Raw genomic sequence first — 16,086 nt, 5'->3', positions numbered from 1 at the left:
TACACCAGATGAAGTCACTAGTATAAAGAGACAGAAAATCATTACCTAGGCATGTTACTCAGTTTAGTTTTGTTTAAGACTCTAAAGGTAGTATTTAGCAGGTAGTTTACCCCCTTATGCAGTTATGGCTAAAACATTCTTCCCTCTTTCACATACCCTTGTTCTACAATACTTTTATCCATTTATCACTTGCCTGACAAGCTACAACAGAACATCTCCTTGGCTAGCAATGCTTCAAAATAACTTATTGCAGAAGCTAATGTTACAGACCCACTTAGAATTCACTATCAAAGCTACGTGGGAATAACTTTACTATGTTAGAGCCAGGCTGCAGGCTTCCCTGCTTGGAAGAGAAAGCTATTTTAGCAAGGACATGACTTTAAAGATTAAAACCCATGAGGAAAACACTGACTTCTCAGAAGTTTTAAAGCTGAAGTTAACTGCAGACAAAGCTTTAAAGCTTCATCTCTGTTGCAAAATTTTACCTTGATGACAAGTTAGTACATTACAAACAGGCTGATTATTCAGTGACTGAAGAAATAGAACAGATGGGAAAAGCAAGTGATCACATGAACATCAGATGTGGACCAAACTATCCAATTACCGTTTTCCATATAAGAAATGCATAGTATAAACCATCATATGAAGATGAGTTGCAAGCAATAAAAAAGCTAATAGATTAAAATGGTTCCTTTTCCTTTGCATATAAAAATAAGAGTCAAGCAGTTGAACTAACATAGCCTTGATCATATGATTTACAATCAGTTACAGCAAGAACACTTCTGAATCCTTCTAAACTACAGGAAGAACTGCAGTAGTTTAGTTGCATGTCTAGGACTAACAAGAATATTCCCTAGTCTTTAGAAAACAAGCCTCTAAACAGTTACAAACTCTATTTGCTTTTAACTTTTTAGCTATTCTTGATTTAAGGCACACACCACAGAAGATGCTACAGATTCTTCATACCTAAAACTGAATCCTTACAGGCACCAATATTTACCCTTAAATTCTAGAAATAGAGAACTGTGAAGCAATACATTGTTAAAGACATTGCTTTTTCATTTATTGAATGAAGAACCGCTTTTACAAAAAGAGGCGGTCATGATTAAGAATATTTTACATACTTCTTTACAAATCAAGTTATTCTGATAGACTTTTCATTGTAAAGCTCTCTAAAGACAAAAACATCAATGTAGAAAAGTTGTAGTAAAGGTTATATTCAGTATTACAGACTGACCAGACCAAGTCTAAGTCATGCTATAGTTCAATAAATTAAAAAAAGAAATATTAAGTTCTCCACTGCTGTATGGAGAAAGAACAGGAGAAAAAACAGGAGAAGCCAGTGAATATGTGTTACAAGCCATAAGCAATAATGTGACTTCTCCTTGCAGGAACACATTGAAATTAAGTCTGATCTGTACTCAAGTACTGAAACAACGGTTCTTAAACTTCCAGTAAAAATCTATTCCTCTCATTCCAAGAACTTAGTACTTCTCAGTGTTGAGACCATAAAAACCCAAAGCTACAAGACACAGTTGAAGCTACTTAGCACAATGACAGTTTTCTGTACAGGTTTAGTCTGTGATAACTACAAGTATCATGAATGTAAAGAGCTGAAACATTTGCATAAGAACTTACTGTGTAAGTGATAGCTGCCAACATTCCAATCACGGTCAAGGAACTAATGGAAAACGAAAGAGCAGTCAAGCCATCTGCAAAAAAAAGAAAAGCCTATTGAAAATTCCTACAGTAGAGGTGTAAAAACATTCCCTCCTGAATTGATTTCCTGAAGATTTAAGTTCATTAGATTGAAGAAAGAAAGTTGAGCCACAGTTACCAGCCATAACAACTCAAATGAAAAATTCACCTAGCATTAAGTTTTTGTCAGCAGTAGATCCTCCTCCAATACTGCAAGATGCAGGACAGTCATCTCTCCATTGCTCCAAGTTCATAGATACTGCATGCAGTCAAATGGTTGACTAGCCACTAATGAACCTGCTCCCATAGCTGCCGAAGGCCTCTTCAAGACTATTTCTGGCCTCCACAGGGTGCTGTGGTAATTTTCACAATTTACACATGCATTCTGGATGGTTCATCTTTGGCTTGTTTGGTATCTCCTGATTTCTCATAATAAAGCACTATCCAGAGAACCAGGCAAGCATGGATCCTTCAAACAACCAAACAAGCCAGACTGTGGGCCTCAGCTTCACTCAGACCACGTACATCCAGATGTACAAACTGGAAAAAGGTCAGGGGATTAAGGAGTCACTGTAATCTTACTACAACTCTAGAAGTGAAGACGGATAGTAGAAGAAAAGTATTACCAAACTCATCCCTCATAGGCAAACTCCCTGAATCCTCATGCATAGTTTTTCACAACACCCCTGTCCGTAACCTCACTGTACAGGACATAATACAGCAAGCTTTTTTTTATTTAGTAATAGCTACTATATGTTTCCATGCTACTATAGAAATTAACTTTAAAGAATCAATTTCATGTTTGTACTCAGTCCTAATAACTAAGCTACTATTTAATGTCCTCCCCTCCCACTAGTTGATTCAAGAAGTTGGAGCACAATACATTGTATTCCTACTCAAACAGAATCATTAGCCAGTTTCCATTCATTAGCTAGTCTCCATTCTTTTCCTGAACATAACACCAAGCATTCACAAACTGAGAAATCATGTTATAGTTATCCTCTATGAGAAACTATCTTTCTTCTGACCAACCCTACAGGTCTCCTTCCAAATATACCAAAAAACAATCCAACAACCAAATCCAACTTCACAGCTCAAATCTGTCCTTTGCTATATTTGCTAGATAATACCAAACAGCTTTCTCAAAGCTAACAGCAATATATTTATAAGTTTCAAATACTACAGCTATGTAGAAAACTCCAGCACTATTCCCCCTTTAGTACTTGCAATAATTTTACCCATATTCTGAAGTTTAGGGGAAAACCTCACACATAAGTGACCTCTGTTTCTAATGTATCACACAATGTACTGAAACACTGTATTTGATGATTCTCCTGTACATACATTTGAAACCAACATTTAATATCAATTTTAAAATTTTGAACTATGTTAAATGGAACATTAAGAAACTAACTGGCTGAAAAATTGCTAGTTGTACACCAGAAGTATATTATCAGGGTCTGCCTCAGTGGATGAGTTTGCATTCCATTTATAATCCCACTACAAATTAAATGGGCATAGAACAAACATCCAAAATTAGGATTTTGGCTTTCTTGGGTTAACTGGAGAAAGACAAAAGGAAAAGGGTAAGTTAATATCAAAACAGAAAAACAGGCACAAGTAGAGACAACAAGCAAGAATTTTGTCCTCATTTCTCCAGCATCTGAAACACAAAAGAACCTTTTGCAACAACACTGACTGGCACTTGCAGGCTATGGAATAGTTCTACAAAACCCTGGGGAGTCTTGGCAGACAGCAAGCTGAAGATAATCCAGAAGTGTGACCTGGCAGCACAGAAGTCCAACAGCACCATGGGCTGTATCAACCTAAGCATGCCCATCTATTAAGGGAAGGGACCACATAAGGAATACTGCTACCAGTTTTGAGGCCCCACTACAGGCAAGAGATAAATCTTACCAAGTTAATAGCAGATTTAAGTTGGTCAGAGGCTGGAACATACTGTGCAGAGAAGCTGAGGGAGCTTGGTCAGCCTGGAAGAGAGATTGCTTTGGAGAGACCTGCCTGCTTGCCAAAGAGGTGGAGACCAGGTTCTTTAGTGGTGCATAATAGTTGAGTGTGAGATAGTGGATGACACTGTGTATACCCACACTTGGTAAAAAAAAAATTTGTTTCTTATCATCAGATGAAAGTCTCCATGCTTAGGGGTTTTTCAAGAGCTAGTTGATAAAGCCCTGAGTGACCTGGTCTGACCTTACAGCTTCCTTCTTTGTGCAGGAGATTGGGCTAGATGACCTAAAGTCTCTTCAGTCTGAGCTATCTTATGAAATTAAAAGTCACAAGAGAATGCTGGCAGAGTCAAAAATCAAAACAAAGATTCCACATGCCAACCCAGCACCTTAATGATTAAACCCTCCTAGAAATAAGCATTAGCTACAATATACCTTCATAGCAAGGACAGGTACAGAGCTGAATATTTAATTGATAGCCATATCAAGGTGGCTTAGAAAAATTAGCTTATACCTCAGCTCAACCACTGTCACTACCTGTATAAACAGTCTAAGAAGTATTTTTTTCTATGCTGTCAGTTAGAATCTTTGAAGTACGAGAAACAAACAAGTAGACAGCTGAAGTTATGAAAAAAAACCTATGGACTCATCCTCCTTATCTCCTATGCTTGCAAGCACAGCTTACAGCACAGAGTGTATTATGATCAAAGACTCTGCACGAATGTCAAAGGCAACAAGGAGGGCTTCTTCAAGTACCTATGTGGCAAAAGTAAGACAAGGCAAAATATGGGCCTGCTGTTGAGTGGCCCTGGTGACACAGGACACGGACAAGGCTGAGGTACTGAATGTCTTTGCCTTCATCTTTACTAGCAAGACCAGACTTCATGAAATCCAGGCCCAAAACACCAAGGTGAAAGGCTGAAAAGAAGACATACCCTTGGTTGAAGGGAATCAGGTTAGAGATACTTAAGCAAACTGGACAAAGTTGATGGGCCCTGAAGTCAGGGCAAATGTCATCACAGGGAGCTTTTAGTCAGCACAAAATGCCTAGAATAATGCAGAATACGACCTGACCAAGGCTCATAGCATTATATTCTTGGTTAATGCTCATAGCACTATATTCTAAAACATTCAGACAGAAGTAATATTCTGATACATAGCAAGAATTAGGCACAAATATTAGAGTACTTATGCTTTTGGATTAATGTTTGTTATATAACTTTTAGTTACCATTTTTCTGATACATCTGGAAATTGATATCAAAGTCTGCTCTAGCTCACCTATAAAACGCTTTTTTCACACCTTTGCTCTGAAAACACACCCTGGCTAAGTATGTGAACTGTATAAGCTAAAGGTTAAATAAAACTTCATGGAGTTTGGCCTTCACAATAGTTCTTTATAGCCCTAGCATGAAGAAGTATAACAAAGGCAAACAAAAGAATTTTAGAAAAGGTGAATAACAGGAGAACAAAAAAATTGTAACACCCATAGGATTTTCCAAAGCTATTTATGAAATAAATAGTCTCATTCTGACAGTGAAAGCAGTATCACATTTAATAACAAAAATTGTTATACAAGATACACACTCACCATACTGAGGTTCACTGATTTTAGGGTATTCCAAGTAACAGAAGACTCCATGGAAAACATACCTTTCCCTCCACACCATTAATATTATAGGACGCAACATTGGAATCCTTGCTGCCAAACGGGGACTGTACTGAAAGCAGACACTGCCAGTGTCTCCCCTCTGTACTTTGAAGACTTTCTGATTTTTTTTGTCTGAACAGAAAAAGATCAATCTTATTGGAAAGATTTAGTGTAGGTAAGCAGTTAGAGTCAAGTTAGAAAACTGTCACCAAGAAAGTCAGTTGTCTTGTTCAATCAATAAGTATGCCAAAGTAAGTTAGTAACAAGTTATGCAAAGCTCAGAACAAATCTCAAACTTACGACTACTTCCAAATTCTTCAAACAAGAGCTTCACTTTTTCCCATTCTGTGGAATTCTTCTTGTTGGGAATATCCAAAGGAACAAAAGCACTGTAACAAAGCAAAAAAGTTCTCACTTCCCCTAATTAGACAAATATAAGAAAAGTTCTACTTACTAATTAAGAAAATAGAAATCAATTTAGATCAGCAGAGTACATGTGCATGTGTGTGCAGTCAGGTCTGAGGTCAATGAACGAGTGATTTTCTATTTACCAGTCCTAACAGAGGTAAGGACCCTACACTCAAGAATCATTAAAAGATGTATTAATCTTATTTTGGTTTGACTTATGTGCAGAGGAACAAAAAGACTTTAAGCATCAATTGAGACAAATTCTCTTGTAAATCCACACTTCTGGAAGCTAGAACAAAACAATTAACGATTCACACACCAAGCATTAATTAAAGATTAAGGAGACATGTTTATTTTCCATTATTACGAGTATAACAACAGATCTTCTGCATTCCATTCCTTGTTCTGTAGTTGGCCCAGAGAACCACAGAGAAGTTCTTAAATATTTTTGATCTTCCAATAAGCAGAGGCTAGCAAAGAGTGCTCAAAAGAATGTCAGGTAGAACAGTCACCTAGCTGAAAGCCGCCTGCTGTCAGTTATCCCATCTAAAGTCCAATAATAAGAGTAACTCTTCAGCAGCTCCATAGACAAACAGCTAGTTTTGTGACATCTGGAAAACCAGTACCTCCACACCAATCTGAAACCACAGCTTCCAGACATAAAACAGAATGCCTACAAGTCACATGGAAGTCAGATTTGGAGGGAAACTTTTTAGGCAAAGAGTGTGAGAACACAATCCAACCTCCATAAAGAATGCTCACAGGTACCTTTTGGACTTTTGTAATAAAGTCCATAATTAGATCCCTGCTTCAAGTCCCAGTAAACAAATGAATAACAAATATGCATCTTCCAGGAGCATGCCTCAAACTTGTACAGAACATAAGCATGTGTTTCAAAGGTTAGTGCTAAACTAACTGCATGCACTTATAATCATCACATCAAAATCAAAACAGTACTCTGCAAACAAAGTTGAAATTTTAACAATTAAAATCTTAACTTTTTTAAAAGTTTGATTTTTAGCTTCTTGACTGTGTAAGAGGTAGATTAAGGCTGGCATTTAAGTTGATGCGTGCTTGATGACTTTAGATTTTGTTCTTGTATTTGCCTTTAGTAGCAATTTTCTGTGAAATAGCATCCAGGCAAAAATCAAGGCATAAGTATTAAAACAATGCTAGGCAAAATTTCTACTTACAAGAGATGCACCACAAAAAACTGCAGGTTTATTTGCTAAAAAGGGTTACAATAGGAGACTCGGGGAAACTAAGTGAGCTCAGGCTCTTTTATTTTAGCATCAGTGTGAATTTGCTATCTGTGGACCACATGCAGGGAGCAAATGAGATGGAATAACAGCTTAGGATATTTATAACTTGCTTGCCTTTTTTCCCACCCCCTCCAAGAGCAATAATGTTAAAATATATTTTGTTTTCTTGAGACTGCTTACAACCAGCCTGTCAAAGGACACTAACCAGAGCAGAAGCCACAGTAACCATTATACACTATCTTCAATTAGTACTCAGCTAAATCCTGACTGAAGGAGATGGACATCTGATTCTGCTCCTGCTGAAGTTCCATGCACCACAGGCCTCAGAATGCAATGCAGCAGCCACAAGCTCACACACTTTAGTCCCAGACAAGCAGGAATCTTATTTCCCCTCCTGAACAGGGTCCCTCAACTAGTAGCAAACTAGCCAGAAGGCTGGCTAGCTAGCCCACTTCAATATACTGTTGGTCTCTAGCTTAACAGACAAGACAGAGTGAGCAAGCCTAGCCATCTACAGACCTGCATCCACTCCCCAAAGATCTCTAAAACAGAGTCCATGTATTGCACCAGCACAGCACAGAGCAGTTCAGGCCTATTCTTCATGCACATTAAGCAAGAAGAAATGTGACAAGTCTCAGCTATCTGGCTATGGTGACTGGTCAATACAGCCTGAGGGCCATAGTTGCCACCAACAGAATGAGAAGTTTCCACACTAAATAACTCAATTCACCTGTCATCACTGTGATGCAATGCAAGTCAGTCCACTGAGAGCAAGTGAACGCAGTACAAGTGCCAGTGCATGGTTTTACAGCTGTGGCTGAGAATTCAGTTAATGCAAGCAAAAAGAGCAGCTCAGTTGTGACGTCTTACACTTGGAGTTCTGGACTTATTAACTGCAGTAATTTTAAGAATAGAAGCAAACTGCTGCACTGTTTAAAACACATCCTTGGAATACCATGATTAAGATCTAGATCAATATCTAGGCTGCAGAACAAGGAAAGTAAATGCAAGACAAGCAGTTCAAAACTATTAGCTTTTGGCAGGGCAATAACACACGGGTGTAGATGGGTCAAGTTTGAGCCTTAAATCAGAGTGTCATTAACTGCCATCCTTAGGAAAACAATTTCAACACGCTAAGATTGAAACTCATTTCCTTAAAGTGAGTTCTGCCACAATATAACTTGCATAATTATTTATAGGCTAATTAGACATATATTCATAGTTTTTTAAGAGCTGATGGTTCTAGAAAATTTAAGGTAACCACTTTAATTCCGGAGACTGACAGCAAAACATTCCTTTTAGAACCAAATATTCATTATCCTCAAAAGTAAATATTTTAGTTCAAACCAGACTGCTGTATAAGGGTGCCTTAATATAGATCATAGCATCTCAAGCCCCTTGGCTCCAGCACATGACATTTACAGTAAATAAACTATATTCAAGGAAAGTAAGTAGTTTCTGAGAAGGGAAAGGCATTACAAGTAAATATTAGTTCTGAGTATCCTAGTATAAGTTTGTCCTATACTTTGTTTTTAATGATACTCTGCATCAAGTTATTTGTGTGCAGGGTATTTAAATGCTATTACAGACACATACATTTTTGCCAGAGCAAGAGACTTTGTAACAGACAGCTAGAGTAAGAAGTATAAACAATTTAGATTAATAAGAGGTATAAACAATCTCCTGCTAACAATTTAGACAACAGAATCCTGCTCATTGAGATGCGTTATCAACTTAGAAAAAAGCTCCAAAATCATTGTCACTAAACAGATATTGTTTCCCAAAATAGTCAAATAGATATCTAATGGAGCAAGGCAAACATCCAGGTAAGAATAAAATATTTATAAGCTTCAAGCTTAACCTAGCTTTTATGGTTTCTTTGAGAACTGCTACCAGGAAAGAGGTAGGGACTTCTTGTGTAGACCTGTCTTTAAAGGAGCCAAGCTATTTATTGACCTGTTTAAATTATACAGATTACTTGCTAACTCAATCAGAACAGAGGTTGTCTTGATATGAGACACTAGCCATGTGAGCACACAAAGATGACAGACTATTTGCTAGGAATCTAACAGCTATTCCAGCCCCTCTTGCTCTTGTAACCTGTGTGCATGACTATTCTATTTCATTAAGCCTAGTCTCCTAACATTAAATTCAGTACATAAAATTCCAGTCTGTTTTAATGTTGCTCTGAACCTGACCACTAGTTGCTACTGCCAGGTATAGGCAGTACTGCAAGACTGGTCTGTACGACCACATTCAGTTGAGCCCCTCCTGTAGAGTCTTCAGCTCCAACACTGTTTTATCTCATTCCTATCACAGGGGGACTTGAGGCTGCTGTTTGCCCTTCTTATGCAGACAGTTGACTAAGACAAATAACTTCTCCATAACAAGTATGTACATAAGCATTTAGACCATGCTTTTTTTTTAAATATATATAAATATAACTACACTAGAACTAAAGTTCACATTTTTCTTCAGCAGTTACCTCATTTGCTTTCTGAACCGCACTGCTCAGTCTTGTTGCTTCCCTTAGAGGGACAAACAAGAATTATATACTTCTGCAGCAACATCTTAAGTAGCAAGGGTGCTTTTCCATTCCACAGGTGCTTTTCCATTACAAAGGCATTAGGGTGCTGTTGCTATTTAATTATTACCATCTTAAAAGAAAGCAAGCAGCCTCATACATATAATAGCAAAAGAATTGTTCCGATTAGAATCCAGAAATACTAAAATCCCTATCAGTATCTAAAGGAGTCCTGCATCCCTGCAGCAGATACTCCTGCTATTTAGATCAGTGAGTTTCAAATCCTATGGAAAAGCCACTGTTCAGCAATGAACTTAGCCTCAGCTCAAGCACTACAGCTGTCTGGTTTGCAAGTCAGTCTCACTGTCACATGGCAAAGTAACAAAAGGGATCATGGAAGCTGCTGTCATTTACAGGTTGTGAAGACTTTAAAGAGAAAACCTAATAGCACAGAGGACAATTAGGAAATTAAGAACCAAGTTCCATCTTACTGGAAGAGAGGAATAAGCGTGCTTACAGCTACTGGAAATTCAGCTGACATCTACTGAAGATACTGCAAAAATTTCTAAACTGGATATATTATAGAGTATATACATGTATGCCTATCACGCGAGCCAACAGAGAAACAGCTTTTGTCAGAAGCTTTAGTAATATTTCTAGACCATGACTAAGCTAACTCAAACTCCTTTAGTGTCTCATAATAGCAAATGTGTCACTTTTAATTGAAAGGACAATAGACTTAAAAATGGACCTTAAGCATTTATCAAAACTAGAAACAATATTTCAATAAAGTAGTATACAATTAGAAGCATTAATTTCACTCTAGTTTCTACTTTACACTCTAGTACTTTGATATGGACAATTTTAGCACACATTTTGTAAGTTTTATCTACTTTACTGCTGCAGTCAAAATGCTAAAAAGCTTATGACACAGCACACATTAGAACCATTTGATATTGGTGTGCATGTCATGCTTAATGGTAATCTTCAAGCAGCATTACAAATTCAATTTGAGTCAGAGTAATAGCACTTGCTGCAAACAAGGTACCCACTTCAGTAATGTCTGCCTTTCACACAGATGCCAGCAAAACCTTTATCATACAGGGGCCAAGTAAGCATAACCCCACACTATACTTACATCCTTCACACAACACTTCCATTTAGGAAAGTACTAAGCACATACTCAGATTCCTAAAAGTTGTTCTGGGATGTCCATGAAAGCATTTGACAGAGGCAGAAAGCAGGAAGAGCACAAATATTTTAGTCCCTGTTGTACGCAGCGATATCAACACAGTTATAAGTAAATGTCATGGCCATCATGTCCTCAACGGACAAACAGGCAGAACTGGGAAGCACAGGTACCTCCACAATTAAGAAAAGACAGTCTAGCTTCTAGTAAAACTCCTACTTTTCAAGTACCTTATTCTCAGGATATTTAAGCCCTGTTAGGGATTAACTAGATATTCATTATATAGATTGAGTACATCATGATCCACCTTTTTAATCTTGCACAGCAAGAAGTTCTCTTTTGGGGTTCTATTTAGTATATCCCCTGTTAATGTTCAATACATAAATACTTACCCAATTAAGAGAAGAATGGCACAAATTGTGATGAATCCCAGAGTATACTTGAGTGCAGTTTTAACCTGCTGTATGTTAAAGAGAATGTTAATATATTAACATAAAATAAATCCAAAGGGATTTGCACAAGTTACAGCAGAGTATACTTAGCATAACAGGTGTTCTACAAAAAACCTCCACAGAAAACATGAGTAATTTTAGATACAAGTCAGAAATACAATTCTTGAAGAGTCTCATGGCTTGAGAGCTATAAACAATGACACTGAATTACACTTCCATCAAACTATGCACTTCAGCAGCTGTGTCCAGAAGCCAGGGTACACTCATTCCGTGCAACTGCACTCAAAGAAAATTCTTATTACCAATGCTTTATATTGTGGCTATGATTAGAATTCTTTTTTGTCATGTTGAGGTCACAACTGACTAGAGAGGAAAATGATCATGATCAATGACTAGAAGATTCTTTAAGAAAAATATTTTCATTTGAGAAGGTAGAACCTTACTGGCATGCATTTATTGTAGTCCCTGGAGTGTTGTGCATGTTAAAAATCTTCAGTGCATTACAAAAATAATCAAGTGCTAGCTTCAGGTAAATTACTACTGCCTACTTCAAGAAAAGATGCAAAAGCTACAAGAAGGAAGGTACTCAAATTTAGTTTCTATCTCAGAATCAGTATAATCTTCCCATCTTTAAAACCTGTTCATACATGTTTTTAACTCTAAGGAAAATCTCATGTAAGTAGTTTTAACTTCCTGTATATGGAATCAGGCTCAGAGGAATTTGTAGGAAGCTTAAAGAATTCATAGCAATACAGATTTTAATTACTTATCCCAGTAAAGTTTCATTTCATGTGAGACCACAGTGCTTAGACTATGTCAAACTGTTATTAAGAGCTGCCTCAGTATTTTAAAGGAACTGTAGTAATAGACTTAGAAATGCTATTTACATTGTAGTATTCAATTTAAGCAATCATTCTTGCCTGTATTCATTTGTCTATTCACTACTCAGTGCATTTGCTAGAGTGAACTTACTGAGCATGTGTTGCCATCATCTTCTTCCTTTTCCTCATAATAGAAATAGACAAAGGGAATCCACAGGAAGACGCAGAACAGGATGATGGAATACAAAGCTACAAGAAAGAATTTAATTAAGTGAAGAGACAGTTACATTGGTGCTTCATTTACTGCATAGTAATTCAAATGAAAGAAGCAAACATTAGTTTCCTCTCATTCTAGCTCTTAATGATTTCAAGCATTGAAAAGTTTAGTAAAATTTACTAGGCAGCATGTGAACTATTACTGTTTTGTGAACTCTAAAGGACTTCTAGAGTTAACCCTTTCAGACAAAGGATTTCAGCTACACCTTCAATTCAGCAATGATAAGAAGACTAAATGTAACCATCTGCATGCAGGTGACACACAGCACTAGCACACTGGGGATGAAGCAGCCTACAGAATAGCAAATAAAAGCAAGCTATGCCACTTAATAAGAGAAGTGCTTCACAGAAAAGGTATATACAGAAAATATAACAAATTTGAAGAGTACATTATAGATAGAAGGCATAGTTCTATTATTGATGACCTCAAATCACAAAAGAGAAGATTATAGTATCATCGCTTACCATCCCTTTTTTAAAAAGAGGGACTAATTGGAGATTGCAACAGCCAGTTACCTGAACAGTCACTAAATTGAACCAGTCACACTATCATATTACTTTGATGCACAGGTGGTCTTAAGAGACTTTAAACCAGCTAGTTTAACAAAAGCAAAGGGTTAAACTAACACACAAGTCTTCACAAGTATCAAGAATTTCAAATATAATCTTCAGCTCTCTATTGTAAGAGGTTACATGCTTTTTAGGACATTTAGTAAAATCCTTCAGTACTTCAAAATACCTTATACCATGAACCTTTCAGAAGTCTATTAGGAAACTAAAAGCTGTCAAGCAGTACATTGCAGTGTTTGCAGCCCACAAGAAAAGTATCCTAGAAGAGTTAACCAAGCCCTCAAAACAAAATGTTAGAAGTACCACACAACCAAGACTGCTTGTGTAAGCACAAAATCACTCCTTTGAGTGGGTGAGTAAAGATATCCAGGACCACACAAATCCTGTGTTCTTTGGCTATTTTTAATATTTACCTTATTTTGCATAACTAATTTGCACCACTAACCAATATAATCAATCCCTAACTTAAGTTTACAGCCTCTTATGTTGGCTAGCACACTCCTTACAGTATCCATGTGCTTCACGGAAGTCTACCTCCACATTTTTACTGAAGGGGGTATAGGAGCCAAAAAAGTATCAACACCTAGAACCTAAATATGAATGAGAAATTATTTCTAAACAGAATGCATCCTTTGGAAAAATATTTCAAGGTGTTAGAGGTATTTACTGTTTAAAGTGCTGAGCTAATAGGTAGTGTAACAAAGAAAACAAGTTCTCCATTAGTTCATAAGCTTTCTCACATTTTCCAAGAGCATAAAATTCAGGCTCATACCTTAAAACTTCAAACTCTGAAATGCACCATTCTTAGACCTTCTAGAGCAGTACTCAAAACTGCTTCAGTATTGTCAATGTTTTCAGAAATCAAGCCTCTCTAATCTAACTTTTAGTGTAGCCCTAAATGCACATGGCACTGTGCCAGTATATAAGGCAAGTTACATGCATCATTAATTGAAGATCAGAATAATCAGCCCATAGAGGTCACTGCAAGCATAGAAAACATTCTCGCTTCCAAGGTTTACTTTATTAACTTCAGCATACCTTACTTATGAGGTACACGCATAGCTCATTAGATAACGACACTGATCCATATTTCTTCCAAGGGTATAAAGGAAGAGTCAAAACCAAGAGAATATCTATGAACTGTATGAAATAAAGCTACCATTTACTACTGTACCAATCAAACATTGGTACTGTCTAAATGTTGTTGCTGCAGTAATTTAATTCAATTTTAAGAGGCCAGCTCAGGCTGCTGGCACTAGATTTAGGTTTTTTTAGTTTAAACTGCTGGTGTTCAGTTACTGACTACACAGCTAATCTGCATCTTGAATTTGTTTTACGTAACATGTTTTATCATTGTATTGTAAAACTATAAATCCTTTCCTTTCTGAAAACTGTTTCCTGAGACTTACCTGTAATCCTTCATACTAATGTCCAGCTGCCCAAGCTTTTCTTATCTGCTACAGTATATTAGCAGAAGACTATTCTCAATGGCTACCGACAATCAGCTACACTTAACTGAACTGTTTTTGTTGAATTGCTCTGATGACACTTAGTCCTCAAGTTCACCCTAAATGTGCTCTCTAGAAGTTATGGGCTTTCAATGCATTTCAAGACAAGATTTAATATCACAACTTGAGGGTAACTTTATTTACATGTGGTAGCATAAACTCCATTACACTTACCATTGCAACAGCTCTGCTATTTACTCTGTTGGAAAACCTTGTTACCACAGTAATTTTATAGGACTGTAACACAAAAAAAACTAACTTAAGAGTAGCTTTGCATTTGCTTTTCCCAAGTAAAATCATTCCAAGACTGACCTTTTTGCTCATCCGTCAGGTGAAGACTTAAGATTGCCAGTAAAAATTTTTTAGTTAGAACTGAATTAAATTTATAGCTCATAGATAAAGTAGTAAAACATTGTTCTTCCTATTATACTACAAGGGAAACTAAAAGATTTGAAGTTCTACCAACAAGACAATAGATTGATCATTTGGTTTTTGAGTTTTATTTTTCAGAACTTATGAAAAAGGAAGAGCAGCACCTTTCATCAGCTCATACAAGTTAGTTACCCAAGGGCAAGCATCTAGTTGCCTGCTGTTCTGCCCACTAAAAGGGCTGTTTATTCCCTGGAAAGCTAATCTTCAAGCTCAAAGGTCTTGCAGCAGCAAACAGCTAGTCAACCAAATGACAAAGATACTCCCCCCTAACTCCCCTGTGGCATGACAGGCTGTCTCAACTTTCATTATTGCACTTCTATGGACTTTACTTTTACATCAGGGACTGCTCTTTACTCTGGTTCAGAGGTCCAACTTTTGTTTCAAAACATATTTCTGGGTCGTATCAGAAGCTTGAAACGCTACCGTGGAGAAGTGCTTCACTGTACAGCCAGTACAACAGTGGTTCTTGCCACAGAGTCTAAGCAATCTTCTTTAAAACAAACAAACCCTACCAAGGAGTCCTTGCAGATGTTTCTCAGAGAGCAGTTCTTAACTCAAGTCAAAATGACTCATTTTCTGCTGTTTTGCACCATATCAATAGAAAGACACCTGAACTATGAGAGAGTTAAGCCTGATAGTAGTCTTCAAGAAAATTATAGCAATGGTCCCTTCATTGCATTTTGACTTGTTTTTTCCTCGTAGTAGTATGCAAGGGCAACTAGGAACAACAAAGAACTGCAGTCAGTAGAAGGAATCAAAATATCTTCAAGAACTGGGAAGATTTCAAGCAAAGTATCAAGATCAATATAGCCCCTCAAATCCCATTGAGAGACTAAAGGAGGGCCAGGATTATTACATGATCAGAAGTCTCTCCCATTACATAAAACTTCTGCTCTTACAGATGGTACCATATACTAGTGCAGTCCATAACATCAATACTACTAAGCTGCTTAAAACAATGTTTTGTTACTTATTCCCTCACTTCTGCTGAGAAGCCACAAGCTATTTCAGAAAACTTAAGATGAGTGTTTCTTCCCAAATATATTATTCTCACATCTAATAAAAGATTTCTTAAAACAATTTTTCATCAAGACAGCAAGAACAGACATCTTGTTTTCCCCAGTGAAAATTAAGAAATATAAAACAGTAGTGGATTTTAGTCATCACCACACTTGTTTGAAGCAAGACAGTTAAAGCAGTTCACCACAGTAAGTGTCAATACAATAGCAGACTTAATTTATGTTCTGACAGATTTCTTAAAAAAAATCGCACTTATTAGGAGAGTGTTTCTATAGACATAACTCCACAATATTTGTCAAGTTCAGCTAT

At 37.0% G+C, this 16,086-nt stretch overlaps 1 protein-coding gene across 1 annotated transcript in view; it reads right to left on the bottom strand.

Moving 5' to 3' along the window:
- LMBRD1 (LMBR1 domain containing 1) overlaps window positions 1-16,086 on the bottom strand; it is an 83,683-nt gene that overhangs the window by 53,411 nt on the left and 14,186 nt on the right. The window contains exons 4-7 of the mRNA XM_063330248.1: window positions 12,123-12,220; window positions 11,091-11,158; window positions 5,616-5,704; window positions 1,639-1,712 (exon numbers count right to left, since the gene is read on the bottom strand). Coding sequence (XP_063186318.1) covers window positions 1,639-1,712; window positions 5,616-5,704; window positions 11,091-11,158; window positions 12,123-12,220 — 329 coding nt within the window. The remainder of the gene's footprint in view (window positions 1-1,638; window positions 1,713-5,615; window positions 5,705-11,090; window positions 11,159-12,122; window positions 12,221-16,086) is intronic.

This window comes from Chroicocephalus ridibundus, chromosome 3 (genome assembly GCF_963924245.1).
Source record: "Chroicocephalus ridibundus chromosome 3, bChrRid1.1, whole genome shotgun sequence".
In the NCBI taxonomy this organism is placed as follows: domain Eukaryota; kingdom Metazoa; phylum Chordata; class Aves; order Charadriiformes; family Laridae; genus Chroicocephalus; species Chroicocephalus ridibundus.
This window is presented reverse-complemented; position numbering and strand designations above follow the sequence as displayed.